At 45.6% G+C, this 17357-nt stretch overlaps 1 protein-coding gene across 3 annotated transcripts in view; it reads right to left on the reverse strand.

Moving 5' to 3' along the window:
* The window catches only part of FAM171A1 (family with sequence similarity 171 member A1), a 131019-nt gene extending 116067 nt beyond the window's left edge, over nucleotides 1-14952 (reverse strand). The window contains exon 1 of one of the 3 annotated variants that reach the window (XM_069547569.1): nucleotides 14575-14952. In XM_069547569.1, coding sequence (XP_069403670.1) covers nucleotides 14575-14671 — 97 coding nt within the window. In that variant the 5' untranslated portion in view covers nucleotides 14672-14952. Of the gene's footprint in view, nucleotides 1-5940; nucleotides 5974-14199 lie in introns of those variants that run through there. The other 2 variants (XM_069547570.1, XM_069547571.1) reach the window with 2 other exon arrangements.
* Between the last annotated feature and the right edge of the window lie 2405 nt (nucleotides 14953-17357).

Genomic DNA, 17357 nt, shown 5'->3' on the forward strand with positions numbered 1-17357 from the left:
GAATAGACACGTTTAGAACTTTATTGTTTATCTTAAGTTTAAAAAAGGCTATTATAATACTTTGAGGAATTGAATCAATATACTCATGACTCAAAAGGAATAGTGATATGCCCCCAGTAATTTCTAGAAGCTGCTTAGTTATTAAGAGATCCTAGCACTTTTTGGAATGTATCGACTCTTGCACCTTCCAACTGGTACGTATGTTGAGGTTTCTTTTAAAGAGGAGAACAGGCATAGAAACAGTCCTATAGAATGTGTAGCTTTGCATTAGTAGGACGGAAATATAGACTCTGGAAAGGTAATTTTTATTTACTTTTTCTTTCCTTCTCCACTGTGACATACATACACACCATGGCTTATCTGGTTGATATGTGATAAAACAGTTCTACATGATCAGATGGGATGGATATTCACTGGGGAGGTAATCTGGTCATGTGACAGTTTTCAATAAAATATCAAAGAAAAATAAAAGTATGCATGAAAATACTGTTGAAAATAAACATAATGGTGAAATTTTAATTTTATTTTTCAAACTGCTCCAAGACGCTTCAAAAACTAAAGCCATTTACAGCTGAAAAATGAAATGTATGCACTATATTATCTATCTGGGCATCTATGTCTCTATCTTTTTGGTATATATAAATTTGCCCACTAAGAAGGCTAAAATTAAAAAGTCTAGCACCACCAAAAGTTGGTGAGAATATGGAACAACAGAAATTCTCACATATATTCTATTTGTGTATAGAAAGATACTACTAATTTAGAAAAAGGTCTAGCGGTATCTTATGAAACTAAACATTCTGCTGGTTTATATGGCATGTATTTTACTAAGGGCAATGAAAGCACATAAAAACATATATATCCACAGAACAACTGTATAAAATATTCACAGCAACTCTATTTACAACAGCCCCAAACCAGAAACAACTTGTTTCTATAGGAGAATGGATAAACACACTGCAGAACATTCCTCCAGTGGAATATTATTCAGCAATAAAAATAAGTGATCCATTGTTTCAAGAAACACATGGATAGATCTCAAAAAAAATTATGGTAAACAAAAGAAGCAAGCGTCCATACTGCATGATTCCAATTATAGGAAGTTCTAGCAAAGGCAAGAAAGTAATATAAGGTGGAAAAAATTAGAACAGTGGTTTCCCCTAAGAGGCAGGGGCAGAAACTTACTGAGGGGGCATAAGGGAAATTTCTGGAATGATATTCCGTACTATAATGGGATTTAGGGTTGCACAGGTGAATGCATATGTCAACACTTAAGATGTGTATCTTTCCTTGTATGTAAATTTTCCTATGAGAGAGAAATCAAACACATATTGAATGCTAACTGATAATTTTCATGCTGCAGCATTTGGAAGAAAGGGCACAGTAATTTGATACATATTTTAAAATTCATGGAAAAAGGAGATGGATTAATTAATGCACAGAAGGATGAATGAATTGAGAGATAAGTAATAAAGCAAGTGTGTGCTTGTGTGGTAAGTTGCTTCAGTCATGTTCCATTCTTTGCAGCCCTATGGACTGCAGCCTGCCAGGCTCCTCTGTCCATGTGATTTTCCAGGCAAGAATACTGGAGTGGGTTGCCATGCCCTCCTCCAGGGGATCTTCCCAACCCAGGGATCGAACCTGCATCTCTTATGTCTTCTGCATTGGCAGGCGGGTTCTTTATGGCTGCTGCTGCTGCTGGTAAGTTGCTTCAGTCGTGTCCGACTCTGTGCGACCCCATGGACTGCAGCCCATGAGGCTCCCCCGTCCCTGGGATTCTCTAGGCAAGAACACTGGAGTAGGTTACCATTTCCTTCTCCAACGCATGAAAGTGAAAAGTGAAAGTGAAGTCACTCAGTCATGTCCAACCCTAAGCGACCCCATGGACTGTAGCCTACCAGGCTCCTCCGTCCATGGGATTTCCAGGCAAGAGTACTGGAGTGGGGTGCTATTGCCTTCTTTACGGCTAGCACCACCAATAAAGCAAGTATAGTAAAATGTTAATTAGAAAATCCCAGTGGTTAGTATGGGATATTCCCTGTAAATTTCTTTTAATTTTTTTAGTGGACAAATATTGTCGTGAATATTGGAAGTAAGTTGGAAAAAAATTTATTATAGTCCCATAATAGTATCATTTAGAAATTTATTTTTACCATCATTGTATAAGCAAAGAGTAACTAAGAAGCCTTTTTTTTTTTGAGAGTGAAAAAGATTAACTTTTGCAAGTAGGTTTAAATGCCAAATAAACACTGTATTTCACACCTACTTTGGAGTTAATAAAGCCCCCACTTGATGCCCAAGGAGGACAAGGGCATATTTACAATCCAAATATACCTGAAGGGCTGTTTTGCAAATAACCACATACTTTCCTACCCATGACTCTCCAGTTGCTTGGTTCTAACAGGTCCCTCTTGTTATAAAAAACTGCTTGCCAAATACTAATGGGCTTTGAACACAAACCAGAAGGTTCCCCCAAGCCCGGGTAAGTGTAACTCTAAAATCCCACCTTGCTCGACTGGACCTCCGTCAGGAGCTCAAGAGAATTCCTGGTGAGAGCCCCTTACATCTTCTACACATCTGCATTCCCCATAACATCAAGCCCAGGAGATGCTCTTAGGATGCTCAGAAGTAACTGTTCAGCGTGGCTTTCCAAGGCTCAAAGGCCAACAAGGATCACACAGCGGATATTTTTGTCTTTCTTCATAAAAACAAACAGGTCCATCCAGAGCCCCCTTATTTATACTGGTAAAATGCCAAGAGGGTCAAAACTGTGTGAAATTCTACTTTAATCCTCCAATTCATAAAGCAGCCCAGTGTGAGAGTGAAGGCTGCTTGGTGTTGCGTGGGGGACTCTGTCACTTACTGTGTGATTTTTTGGGGTAAATGGTTTAACTTCTTTCCGCCTCACATTCCTCTTCCATAAAATGAAACTGGTTTTTACAGTTTTTGTAGGATTGATGTGCAGATTAAATTAAGATAATCCATCAAGGTGCTCAGCATCATGCCTGGCAAGTAATCAGCACCCAGTGCCTGTTACCTAATTGTCCTGATGACTTTTTCATGTCTAAGTGAGTGAAGCTGGACTGCCTGTCACTATTATACTGATGTAACAGGGATTATAAGAGAGACAATGCAAATACTTACTGTTCAAAGAATTCAGTGAACTGTAATTATGGAAAGAAACTTCACTTCGACATTCTCAGGGTCAACATGACAAAACTCAGGACCACTTTAAAAAAAGAATTTGGTATAGCCAAAAAAATGAATGCTTTTAGATTGTGGTTCTGAAGAAGACTCTTGAGAGTCCTTTGGACTGCGAGGAGATCAAACCAGTCAATCCTAAAGGAAATCAACCCTGAATAGTCATCAGAAGGACTGATGCTGAAGCTCAGGCTCCAATAATTTGGCCACCTGAGGCGAAGAGCTGATTCATTGGAAAAGACCCTGATGCTGAGAAAGATTGAGGGCGGGGGGAGAAGGGGACGACCGAGGATGAGATGGTTGAATGGCATCACTGACTCAATGGATATGAGTTTGAGCAAGCTCTGGGAGTTGGTGATGGACAGGGAAGCTTGGCATGCTGCAGTCCATGGGGTCACAGAGTCGGTCTGAGCAACACAGAGTCACAACTGAGCAACTGAACAAAGCTGCCTTACGTTTTCCTTGCATGTGTCTCCAGAGTTTAGAGCTTAGTCCATAGAGTTTAGCGTCCTACAGTCTCAGGGCAGGAAGGGACAGAGAAGACTCCCTGACAACAGTCCTTCTTGAGACTCTTGGAAAGAAAACCCTTGGTTGTCTTCTTCCCTGTTCCTCTCAGCATCTCCAGCAGCAGGGAAACCTGCCTGCTGCCTCTCCATCCGCTGCAGACGCCATGATCCCTCTTTACACTGTGGCTATGTGGGCAGGACGAGATGCCCAAAGCTGTCCCACCCTCACGATAGCACTTTCTAATGTCACGTGGAATGGCAAAAAGAACTACAGCAGAGGCGAGGAAGGCCACGACTCAAAGACAGGGAGGTTGTCCTAACTTGTCTTGCGGGCCCAACAAGAATCTGCCTGCAATGTGGGAGACCTGGGTTCGATCTCTGGGTCGGTAAGATCCCCTGGAGAAGGGAATGGCAACCCACTCCAGTATTCTTGCCTGAAGAATTCCATGGACAAAGGAGCCTGGCAGGCTCATAGTCCGTAGTGTGGCAAAGAGTCGGACACAACTGAGCCACCAACACTTTCACTTTCAGCCTAACCACATGAACCCTCAAAAGCTGAGAACTTTCTCTGGTCATGGTCAGAGAGACAGGGCAGAAGGAGAAATCAGAGAGATAGGACATGTGAACAGGACTCCATATTCCGCTGCCGGTTTGGCAGTGGGAGGGGCAAGGTGACAAAGGACACAGGTGGCCTTAAGGAGTGAAGACAGGCTCGCGGCTGTCAGCCAGCAAAGAAACAGGGACCGCTGCTTGCTTTCTGTGAGGAACTCAATTCTGATGACAACTTGAATGAGAGTTTGGAGGCGAACTCTAACCTGGAGCCTCTGAGAAGGACCCTGCCCTGCTGGTGCTTTGATTTTGGCCTTGTGATGCCCTGAGCAGAGCCTCAGCTGAGCGGTGCCCATACCTCCCACCCATAGAACCTGTGGGGTCATATCTGTGCTGCTTCACGTCACTGATCTGGGCTAATCTGGGAAGCAGCGTAGAAAACGAATGGAATAGCCCTTAAAATATCTGAGTTTCCCAGCAGGCCTTCTGGTATCTTTATTTATTTATTATGTTTAGAGCAAACACTCTCTGGGACTGGATCATCTTTCACAAACAAGGCTTTGAGGCTGCTCTCTTAGCTGCTCTGCTTTTAAGAACAACAATGAGATGCCCCAACTTCTTCCATCTGATGAACTCGGCTCAGCTATTCTGGGGCTGAACCTGTGATGACCCGTCAGGATGAGGTTCTACTGGAGGACTGTTCGAATGTTGGGGCCTTGGGTCCTGCCCTGCACTTGCTAACATTATGGTCGTGAAACGGAAAGCACAGCATACCAAGTCCAGAGACCCAGTTTCAAGTTCTCCTTGGAATATGTTCTGTAGGGTAAACAGCAACCTTAAATGTGGCCTCCTGTGACCAAATATAATTCTCCAAGTGTGGTGAGAGCAGCGCAGGACACAGCAGATTTATGTCTGAATCTAACTACAGGTTCAAATTCAAGGCAGTCCAAAATCCACCCTGCCGCAGATGGAATGTCTGTGTCCCCCCCAAATTAATATATTGAAACGTAATCTCTAATGTGATGGTATCTGAAGGTGGGGCTTTTGGGAGGTGATAACGTCATGAGGATGGGGATCTCATGAATGGGATTAGTGCCCTGATAAGCAAGAGGCCTCAGAGAGTTCCCTGACCCATTCTGCTATGTGAGGACATCTGCAAAGCAGAAGTGGGCTCCTACCAGACACAGCATCTGCCAATTCCTTGATCTTAGATTTCTCAACCTCGCAAACTGTGAGAAATAAATTTCTGCTGCTTATTAGCCGACCAGTCTATGGTAATCTGTTACAGCAGCTTGAATGGACTAAGACATCCACTGTTCACTTTTATTTAATAAGAAAATATGATCACTCTCCCAACAAAGTACTCATTCAAATCACTAATAAATTAGTATTAGAAATCAACTATAGATCATAAATAAAGAACAAGCAAATGAATAGAATGCTGGTAATAATAAAATATTAAGACCCAAGTTACACATGCTTTAATTTTCTCTGTTAAGACAGATTTCCATTTTAAAAATGCTTCTTGTTGACCCTTCTCTCTGAGAGGAAAGATCTAAGCTCTAATTGTGGTGCAAAGGAAACAAACCACAGCCACACTCGACTATGATCAAAACAAAGTCATCCATGAGACTCTGCTACCAATTGCTGGTTCAACATCAGAGGTCTTACTAATATGACTCACCTTATGGACTGAGCTAGCTTTCATCAGTGTTCAGTCTTCAGTTCGGCTCTGTCAAAATGACATTAAATTCTTTCCTTCAGTATGAATTCAGCAATTTTTCTGTTCAAATTCTGAGCTCAGAAAAGTAAGTCTAGGCACATGAAATGTTCATTTGACTTGGACATGGTTGTCTCCTCTCATTACACTCATGTGTCTCTATCCCTGTGGGGTACAGCTCAAAACAAAACAAATGAGAAACAAACCAGTCTTTTATAGGTTCAGTACTCACTTCCATGTTAACTTCTCTTAAGCTAGCTTCTTCAAAACCCCTTTCTACTTTCCACAATCTCAAAAAATCTTGCCTGTTCTCATATGTGAGTATGTTTATGTATTTCATAGAAAACTCATGGTTTGAACTATTTGAACATATTAAATCTGTATTTGATCATACTATCACCAATGTAGCACTATGAGTTTTACCTAATTGTTAATGAAAATTATTATTCACAGCTTCAGCTGATATTGGAAATCACCACAGCATCAATATTGTCCAATCAATGCTGTCCCTGCTTAAATATTTGATCACCGAAAGGCCACCTCTTACCTAACTTACAACTTTTAGAAGCAATAAGTGGTGTTCTGCGTGCTTATGTTCTCTCAAATACAATTTCCTGTGTCCTACTGTGGATATATCCTTGAAATATCTAGAAATAAATATCATAGAGAACTTAGAGCTAGATTTTAGTCATGCAAGTGTTAACAGGTTTCATCATACTCAAGAGACTCTCGTCTAAATTACGTTAAAGGACTTGGTGAGGTCCTTCCTAATTTGTTTTTCTATTTCTGTTCCAATTGGATTGTAAAATATGAGAGGGTAAGCACCCCTAAGTAACCAAGCTGTCCCTTCCACATCACCCTTTTTTGCATAACAGGTGTTTAGCACACAGTCTTTGTACAGAGGGGCTTCCCTGGTGGCTCAGCGGTAAAGAATCCCCTGCCAAGCAGGAGACACAGCTTCGACCCCTGGGTAGGGAAGATCCCCTGGAGAAGGAAATGGCAACCCACTCCAGTATCCTTGCCTGGGAAGTCCCACAGACAGAGGAGCCTGGTGGGCTACAGTCCATGGGGTTACAAAGAGTCGAACACGACTTAGCAACTGAGCACATACACTTCATACAGTAGACGCTCAACATTTAGGATTTTAAGGACAAAAAAGAGGAGCATGGCTGTGAGAGAAGAAAGTGAAGATATACAATCAGCACCAGGGGATGACAATGGGACATTCTAGCCGGAGGCGATGATTTAACCTGGCGAAGAACAGGAGATAAAGTTGGAACAGACGTGAGGAAAGGCCAGATGTCATAATTTAGACTCCATACTTTGGGCAACAGAAAGAGTCAAGTTTTTCTGCAGGAGAGAAACATGAATAAAATGGTGTTTGTAGAGGGTCACATGGAGAGAGCTTGGGTTCAAAGAATGGACTACAACAGAAAGACACACTGAAAGTGAAAGTGAAGTCGCTCAGTCGTGTCTGACTCTTTGCAACCCCATGGGCTGTAGCCTACCAGGCTCCTCTGTCCATGGGATTTTCCAGGCAAGAGTACAAGAGTGGGGTGCCATTGCCTTCTCCAGAAAGACACACTACTTTGCACAAGTATCTGTGAGGGCAAAGAGAGGCCTGGGAGGAAGAACGCAAAGAGGTGAGTGAATGACTGCTGATGAGATGAGAAGGGAAGGCAAGAATCATGCCTGAACATGAGGGAGGATCTTGCTAACAAACAAATGTCATAGTCCACTGAGCTCCTTCGGAAAACATGAGTTATTTTGGTGGTGGTGGTGGTGGTGAGGCCCCTAAGATTTCCCCCAATGATCCCCAATAGTGTTCCAATTTGGTATAATTTTGTTAAATAGATGCAAAAAAGGTCCAGACACGTCTCCAAATGTTATCATCAGCAGCTTGATCCCCCAAAGTGGTCCACACTGAACAATTAATTACCCTTGGTATATGGGTGTATCTCTTCTCATAGTCCTTAGGGGTCAACACCTGTATTGGTTTTCTTCATTTTTATTTTAATATTTATTTATTTGGCTGTGCCAGGTCTCAGGTGCATCACACAAGTTCTTTATTTGTCCATGTAGACTCTTAGTTGTGGCGTGTGGGATCTAGTTCCCCAACCAGGGATGGAACCTCGGCCCCCTGCATTGGGAGCACAGAGTCTTAGCCACTGGACCACCAGGCAAGTACTGTACTGGTTTTCTATTATACCACTTTAGCAAGGGACCACAACTCAGCAGCTTAAAACAACATTAATTTACCACCTTATGGTTCTGGAGGTCAGAAGCCCCAGATTAGCATCACTGAGCGAAAGCGAAGATGTCAGCAAGGCAGCATTTCTTCTGGGAGCCGGAGGGGAGAATCCATTTCCTAGCCTTTTCCCTCCTCCAGAGGCCGCCTGCATTCCTCGGCACTTGGCCCTTCCTGTCTTCACAGCTGTGAAGCATTTTCATTGTCTCTCTGACCCTCTGCCTCTGTTGTCACATGTCCTTCCCTGACTCTGACTTTCCTGCCTCCCTCTTATAAGCACGATCCAGAATCAGCTTCCCATCCGCAGACCCTTAACTGCATTAGCTCTGGCAAGTCCCTCCTGCCATGTAAAGTACTATGGTATTCATGGGTTTCAGGGAGCAGAACGTGGACATTTTGGGGGGCCATAACTCCATTTTCCAAAGGGTCTGTGTGGCTAGAGAACACCATTATCTGAGGGTCTCTTCACTTTCAGACTTGGTTTCCTCCTCTTCAGAAGAAGAATATAAACTTGACCTCAAAGATCCTCCTGACACTGTATAAACCCATCTACCAGGATCTAAAGACATCTATATAATTGTGCTCTATAGATGCACCCTTATGAACTGAACAGCTTCTGAAGTAGAGAAAGGATCTAAGGGCACATCCAGATTTGAGTCCAGTTAATAGATAAGCTGCTAAGTTAAGGTAAGGTGAATTGGAGAAGGAGAGTTTGTCAACACCATGCGCTGATTAGAGATGTCCAGTAGCTTGTTGGACAGAAGGAAATAGAGCAAAGACACCAGGTCAAGGCAAGAGAGAGAAAATCTGGAATCATCCACAAATCAGTTGTAATTAGTGGAATCTCTATGGGTTAATAGATCCTTCAAGGGGTAAAGGAAAGAAGAAAGAGCAAACATTTGGAGCTTCACTTTTACTGAGAAGAGGAGCTGGCAAATCATTTCAAACAGAGACTTGATCAGAGCAAGGTGGAGGCATCTTAAATATGCAGACTGAACTGTTAACTTTAAGGGAACTCACTATGAAACCCTTTCTAAAGTGGCTGGTTTGGGGTCACACTGCGGAATTTAAGAACGATTACTTCCATACAATGAACTGGTCTATTTAGGGTGCTGAAGCTTAATTTTAAAAATACTTTTTTAAAGTACATTCATTTCCATGTTTGTTGGAACTGACTAATTTAGCCAGGGCTATGATCTTCAAAAGTCCTGAAGTAGGAACTTCCCTGATGGTAGAGTGGGTGAGAATCCACCGGCCAATGCAGGGGACACAGGTTCGATCTATGGTCCAGGGGATTCCATGTGCAGCGGGGCAACTGAGCCCTTGCGCCACGACTACTGAGCCCGAGTGCCTAGAGCCCAGGCCCTGCAGCAAGAGGAGCCGGCGCGAGGAGAAGCCCACGCATGGCAACTAGGGAGCAGTCCCTGCTCACTGCTGCTAGAGAGAGCCCACGTGTGGCAACAAAGACCCAGCTCAGTCAAAAAGAAAATAAATAAAAAGTCCTGAAGTCATATCTGGTGAAGTCAAATAAAAATGACTTGTTTACAATATTGCTCTATGACTTGATTCAACTATAAAAGCATTATTGAAGAATATGTGTTAGCACAGGACAAATTCTTCCAATTGGACTTCTGAAATCTAATGGATGAAAACTTTTACATCCAATTCTCCTCCCACATACAGTATTATATATGTCTGTTGTCTGTTTAACTTATTTCCCTGCGCTTTTTTAGTAAGTAGCATTTACTAAAACTACTAAATTAGCATGACTTCCCTGGTGGCTTAGCTGGTAAAGAATCCATCTGCAATGCAGGAGACTCCAGTTGGATTCCTGGGTCAGGAAGTTCCCCTGCAGGAGCGATAGGCTACCCACTCCAGTATTCTTGCCTAGAGAATTCCCACAGACAGAGGAGCCTGGCAGGCTACGGTCCATGGGGTTGCAAAGAAATGGATACGATTGAGTGACTAAGCACAGCAGAGTGTTTGCCAAAAATAGTAAAGATAAACTGTTAGATTTACAGAGATATCAGTAATTTGTTTAAAAATGAAGGCTTGATTAAAACATAGAAAGTACTTTCATTTGCAAGCTATTAGTTCAGGAATTCATCCAATGGTTTCTTTCTCTCGGTTAGATTTTTTAAGTTAATAAGTTGCAAGTTACCAAGTACAAACAGGATGCAAAAAGAATTCTTAAAGTCATTTCAAAGACTTCGCCAGAAATTCTCGACAGTGCAGTTGCTTCTGCACAGCCTTCTCACACCTGGCTTGCAAGGAAGCCCGGCAGTCTTGGCAAGTTCGAGTCCTACAGTTTCCCAGGATGTGAGCCTATTTAGATGTGAGTTTTATTTAGATGTTATGCTCTTAATATACTGTCAGCATAAGTCATGCTTGTTGGATGAACCTCCTGATAGTTTTCATCCCTTCGTGGTCTTTCAACTGATCATGATGTTCTAACAACAGAAATTTGAATTTGGCTAAGAACAGATCTCTTGCAGAGAAGAGAGAGAGGCAACCATTTATCTCAGTTGTTATGACAGATTGTAGCTTTTCTGAGATGAACAAAAGTTCGCACATCATTACAAAATACCTTACTGTTAGTAAACGGCAACCTAGCTCTGACTTTTCTTTTGTCATATAAAGAGAACTTTCTGTGTGTGTTGTGTGTGTGTGTGTGTGTGTGTGCTCAGTTGTGTCCGACTCTTTACAGCCCCTTGCACTATTGTCCACCAGGCTCCTCTGTCCATGAAATCTTCCAGGCAAGAATACTGAAGTGGGGTGCCATTTGCCCCTCTAGGAGATCTTTCTGACCCAGGGAGTGAACCTGCATCTCTGATATCTTCTGCATTGGCAGGTGGATTCTTTACCACTAGCACCACCTGGGAAGTCCCATAAAGAGAGTGTTGGGGTTCATAAATACTTCTCTGTGAGCCATGTCTGCACAGCTTATGGTTCTTCAAATGGCCTGACCCTGAGCCCCCAGCCCCCTTCAAGCCAGTCTCAGTGTACAGTTGTGTAAGAAGGGGAGAGAGTCCGAATGAGTGGATGCTTGTGAAAAACCATTTCTGTAAAATTCCCAGAAAAAAATTAGATACTGTAAACACTTTAGAAAAACTTAGATGAAAACACTTCATAAAAACATGCAATCATATGCTGCAGCTAGTTCAAATACATAATTAGCAAAGCCAAGCCTCATGGTGACAGCGAACCATTGCCTTTGAAGCCCCTCTGCTGATTCAAAGGAGCTACAGTAGGAAGAGCCAAACCTTACATTTTATCTTGAATATATAAAGAGCGAAGTGATGCCAAGAGATTCTGCAGATGTTAGTTTCCTCAGATGACAGAACAGAGGTTCATTTAATAAAGGTGTCATTTAGCCCCAGGACTATAATGGAAATACTCTGGTCTATGATTTGTGTGCTCAAGATCTCTAGTTTTTCCTAATCTAAACTTGGTTGGTACATAACATCTGTGTGAACACAATGCAAATTCAAAGGACTTCCCTGGCAGTCCAGTGGTCAGGACTCTGAGCTTCCACTGCCAAGGGCATGGGTTCAATCCCTAGTTGCGGGAACTAAGATACTGCAAGCCTAGCTTTCGAAGACAAAACAAACAAACAAAATCCCCAAGTATGATTCATGGAATAGTTCCATTATAGTAAAAGCAAAACTCTTACAAATTAGGTTTCCAGGAAGGTAAATATTGAAGGTTTTCTTTTCCTTAAAATGCATGCATGGTGCCCTATAGTACATGTATTGGGTTGGCCAAAAACTTAATTTGGGTCTTTCATAAGATGGAATGGAAACACCTTAGCAAACTTTTTGGCCAACGCAGTGCTAGTCATCTTCAATTTTTTACCCTTTCAACACTACCTGAGCACCAGCTCTGTGCTAAACCATTTACAACCTGCTGTGGAAAATGCAAAGTGAAATCAGAGGGATTATTCGTTTTCATTGTGTATGTGGCCCCAGAGAGCAGAGAAGACATGAATTTTAAAACTATGTTATAAGATGTAAGTGTCAAGACTGTCTGAAGAACTCAGCTGGATGAAGGTGCCCTTCTAATATCAAAGGAGCAATTGCCCCATTACCTGAAAAATGATATGAGCTCAAAATCCAGATGCCATCCTATGTCATGGCTGAGCTCCTGGGCTCAACTTTTTAAAAAGCCATCCTACACAGTCAAGGAAGTAATCCTGGGGAAAAATATTCCAAGATACTTGGATCTCCCACTTCAATCATACCACATACTAAGGGACTCCTTAGTACCTTAGTTATTGTTTAGTCGCTAAATCATGTCCAACTCTTTGCAACCCCATTGACTATGGCCCACCAGGCTCCTCTGTCCATGATTCCCCAGGCAAGAATACTGGAGTGGGTTGCCATTTCCTTCTCCAGGGGATCTACCCAACCCAGGGATCAAACACGCATCTCTTTATGTCTCCTGTATTGGCAGATGGGTTCTTTACCACTTGTGCCACTTGGGTGCCCAAGGTACTCCTAGCTGTGCATAAATATCTCACAGGTTGAGCATTTCTCACCCACTGCACAGAATATTCCATTTTTGAGACTTCAGTTACCAGGTAAGATTTTCAGCAGCAATATCTCTGCAAAATGTGGCCTTAGACCCAAACCTAGTAGATCTTTTTTGTCCCAGTTAAGGCTATACCTTCCCCTATTTTATACGTACATGAACTTACTATTTCCATATTCCTATTTCAAGTGCAAAACAAAAAAATTCCACCCATTCCTTGGAATTAATGGCCTTGTTGAAACACAAATATCATATTCATTGAAATAGCTGATTCAAACATCAGTAGGGTATTAATGAAGAAGGCTGCAATTCAACACTGATGAGCTAATGTCCTAAACATTTATTTCCTACACGAAGAGATACATGAGTCTTTTCTGTACCTTGTCAATGTCCCCCTTCCCTGATACACATGACTAAATTTATACACAATTCAGAATGGTCCTATTCCAGCACAGCTATGGAAAAAGCAGTTCATGAAAGAGATGTCAGCGAATAATGTCGCAGGCGATGAATAGCAAAGCCTTTAACTCAACATGTAGGAAACAAACTAAACGCAGCGGATTGTGGGGAGCACCTCCTTTCCCTACCGGAACATCAGAGGTGGAAATCCACCAGGGTTCTCTGCTCCCAAGCACTCCTGGGCTTGGCAAGAAGGAAAGAGGGAAATGTAAGGTCCAGCAGGAGGATGGAACGCTCGCGGTGCATTCAGTCTGCAAGGCAGACTTCACAGAACACACACCTTCCTGGAGGAAAGGACACCTCAAGGCGAGGAGTCTGGGAGTCGGGGCGGGGGTGGGGGGCTACAGAGCTGCAGGGATATCCTCCAGGTGGACCTGAGAGGCCCGGCGAGGCCCGCATCGGTGTCCTGGGTGTATGCCAGACGTTTACCTGGGGCGGCCTCACTCACGGTTTTGAAAAGCCAGGCAACAGAGAAGCATTCAATTTAGACCCCACAAACGGGTGCAAAAGAAGCTTCAGGCGTCCCCCACAAATACATTCTTATTTTGAAAACAAAAGACAGGCTTGTGGCCATTCTCAGAGGCGATCACATTCCTCCCAGGGCTGGAAAGCACACTGGCAAAGGCCAAAGATTAGACAAAAGGCATGAGCCCTGGAAATGATTTAAAATAACAACAACAACAACAACAAAAATTGATTAGGGCTTCCCAGTTCCAATTCTGTCTCCCCTTCCGGGGATGATTCCTGGGCTATCCAGCAAATCGCCTAAGGCCTGGGATAAGGAAGGGGAGGAGACCCCGAAACTTTCCCAAACTGCAGCAGGCTGGAGGCGGGCAGTGACCGCGGACCTCGGGGGTCCGGGGCGCAGGGGGCACCCCAGGGGCGGCGGCCACCCCGTCAGTCGCCGCAACAAAAGGGCCGAGCGCAGCCTTCGTGACCGGGCTTCGAGCACCCGAGCCCGGAGGTGGGGAGCGGGCGATGGCTACCGGGGGGCGACGGCTCCCGGCCGGGCGAAGGAGGAGATGGAGCCGCGTGTCCGCGTCGTGCATAAAGGATCCTCGGCTGCATCCAAACCTGCCACCCGAGGCGCCTGCAGCGGATGCCACCCGCACTCCCGGCGGCCCGCGGCCCCTCGGGAGCATCTCCCCGGGCATCGCGGCTTCCCCGGGCGGCGCCGCCCCCGTCCGGAGCGCGGCACGGGGCTGCGGGCCCGGTGGCGGCGGCTCGGGTTCGGGTTTCGGCCGCCGCGGGGACACAATGCGGCCCGGGAGCTCCGCCGCCTCTGCCGCAGGCCCGCGGCCGACACAAAGCCCGCCGCCGCCGCCGGCCCTCGAGCCTCTCGGGCCCCGCCGCCTACCGACCTTGGGCTCCGGCGCCAGGCTCCCGCAGCGTCTTGGTCACCGCCTTCCAGACGTGGCAGCCCAGCAGGCAGAGCAGGAGCGCCGCCGACCTGCTCATCTCCGCACCGCAGGGCCCCGGGCGGCGCGGGCTGGCCGATCACCGGCTCGGAGCGGCGCGTCACGGGCGGTCGGCCGCCGCGCCTCCCTCCATGTCGCCTGGCTCCGCGCGCGCCGGGCCCCGCCGCCCGATTGGCCGCGCCCCCGCCCGGCGCGGCGTCGGGCCCCGCAGCCCACGGCCGCTCCCGCCTCCGCGCGCCCCGGTGGGTTTCCCCGAAGAGAGCCGCCACCGCGCCGCCGCCGCCGCCGCCTTAACCCCTTCGCGCCCCCGCCCGGCGAGGCGCCCAGGCCCGGGGCCATGGTGCCATCTGGCGGCCGCGCGCCCACCCGCCCGCCCGCGTCGCCACCCCCGTGGGTCCACCCTGCGCTCCCGCCTAACTCGGGGGGCCGTGGACGCGACCTTGGCGCCCACACCGCCCTGCCGTTTGGGAGTAACTACACCCGCCTTTCAGGCCCGTACCCTCTCACTTGGTTAGCTGATGGCCCTCCGAAGGCACTGGGGTCTCCCCGTGTGATTTAGCTTGGTTTCTGCAGGATCGCGCCTCTGTGCAGCTCTTCCTGTCTCAATCCACCCAGGAACCCTAGGGGAGATTCCACACCCAGCGTCCAAGGTCTGCGGGCACAGAAAGCCCCAGGCCATGTGCGCAGCAGGTGGCCCTCAGCAGCTAAGCGATGACGGTGAACATCTCCAGGTTGAAGGTTAGGTTGGCGAGGAAATTTACATTTATTAAGTGCTTTTTACTTCCCATTTTTGTCTTCATAATATATGATCTCAGAGGTAGGTATTGTAGTCCCCATTTACAGATGGGAAAAATCGAGCCTAAGGAGGTTTAAGAAATTTGTCCTTAGCACATAGCTCCAAGGTTCCAATAAGACAGTTATTCTGGCCCTGGGTTGAAGGTCTCTACAAAAAGTTCAGAAGGTACTCCCACCTCCCATCCCAACTTCCTTTCCAGAACTTGCTCTTGTCTGGGTGCCTTCCTCCATACAACCCTCATGTCCCCTGACCCTCTCCCCCGCATCTCCCAACCAGCACTGTGGGGACCCTGGGGCCTCTGTCCAGGACCTCCGCTCTGGGGAGATCCACACAGGCTCACCAGAGGCCCAGTGCTGCCTTCAGAACAGTAGGCTGGAGGAGGGTTATTACTGTAATTTTATTAATTGGGCATTAAGGCATGGCAGGCACTGTACCAAAAAGAGAATGAAGGATGGCGCTTGCCCAGTTGGCTTATTATAGACAATCCTTGTGAGATACAATAAAACCCAGGAGGAGGGGAAGCCCTTGTGTGTGTTATTTGCACCCCGAGGACCAATGCCTCAATTAGTGCACACTGGACACCTGCACAGGGTTGGGGGTAGTCAAGAAGGCGCAAAAGAAAACCTACAATTAAGGACTGCCTGATGCCTCCTCCTCCTGACTTCCAGTGTCAAAGCCTTAGGGTAATTCCAGAGTCCACATCAGAGCCAGGAGAGAGGAGGATGTGAGAGGACCCTCGGGATCAGTTTGTCCCAAGTCCAGCTTGGGTTCCTGCCCACAGGAGTACAGAGTCCAGGCCAGTGAGCTTGCTGGGTAGAGGATGGCTGTTGCAGCTGGGCAGTCTCAGAGTTTTCAAGTCACTTTCTTGGGCTGGGTGGGGCGGGAGGTGGGTGGTGCTGCTTCTAAGAAAAGAGACATTAAGTCCATCCCAGAGCTGAAACTTCTCCCTTCATATCTTTTGAGGATGTGCCTTTGTCTGGGATGTTGATTCTAAGAGACAGGACTAGCTTGAGCAACATAATAATAGAGAACTAGGTAGTTTTACTTTACCTGGGACTCCCGTGAGTGAAGTGTCAGGTCTCTTGAGGCAACTGAGGATGCAATTATATTTGGAGTTCCTAGTATATGCCACCCTCAAATTGGAGATATTTTCTCATAACAACTTACTTGGGTGGTATTATTATTATTCCTATTTTATGGATGAACAAACTGAGGCTCAGTGACAAATAATTTGCCCATAATATCTGGGTCTGATGGCAGCAAACTCAAATTCCCTGTATCAGGTTACCTCCAAGAAAAAATTTCTTGCCAGTGATTCTGGTTACCTCTAGCTATGTTCACATTGTTTTACAAACGGGGATTTGAATCCCGGTAAGGTCTGAACGTTGTTAATAGTTTCTGATGAATGGTATTGTGCCAATGTCAGTTTCCTGGTTTTGATAGTCTGCTTCAATTATATACGATATTACAATTGGGAGAAGCTGTGAGGAGCTGGGTGCAGGGTGTTAGGGGCCTCTCTGCAGGTCTTTTATAACTTCTCGTGCGTCTGTCATTATTCAAAATAAAATTTAAAAAACAAACAAACAAACCTTCTTCTGTACTGTTTCTCTCCTAAGATTTATTGTTCACCCAAAACACTGGTATTTGGGATCCTGAGTGAGTGATAGTTGCTCAGTCATGCCTGACTCTGCAACCCCATGGACTGTAGCCTGCCAGACTCCTCTGTCCGTGGAATTCTCCAGGCAAGATTACTGGAGTGGGTTGCCATTTCCTTCTCCATTTGGGATCCTATATCTATGCTAATATAGAATTCTAGAACTCTTAAGAGTGGGAGAAGCCCATGTAAAGACATTGATTAGTCTAATCAAGCTTGGGTCACAATCAGGACTTGTAGATGGTCAAGATAACAGTTGTTATTACTGTGTGTGTA

This window comes from Ovis canadensis, chromosome 13, assembly GCF_042477335.2.
Source record: "Ovis canadensis isolate MfBH-ARS-UI-01 breed Bighorn chromosome 13, ARS-UI_OviCan_v2, whole genome shotgun sequence".
NCBI lineage: Eukaryota > Metazoa > Chordata > Mammalia > Artiodactyla > Bovidae > Ovis > Ovis canadensis.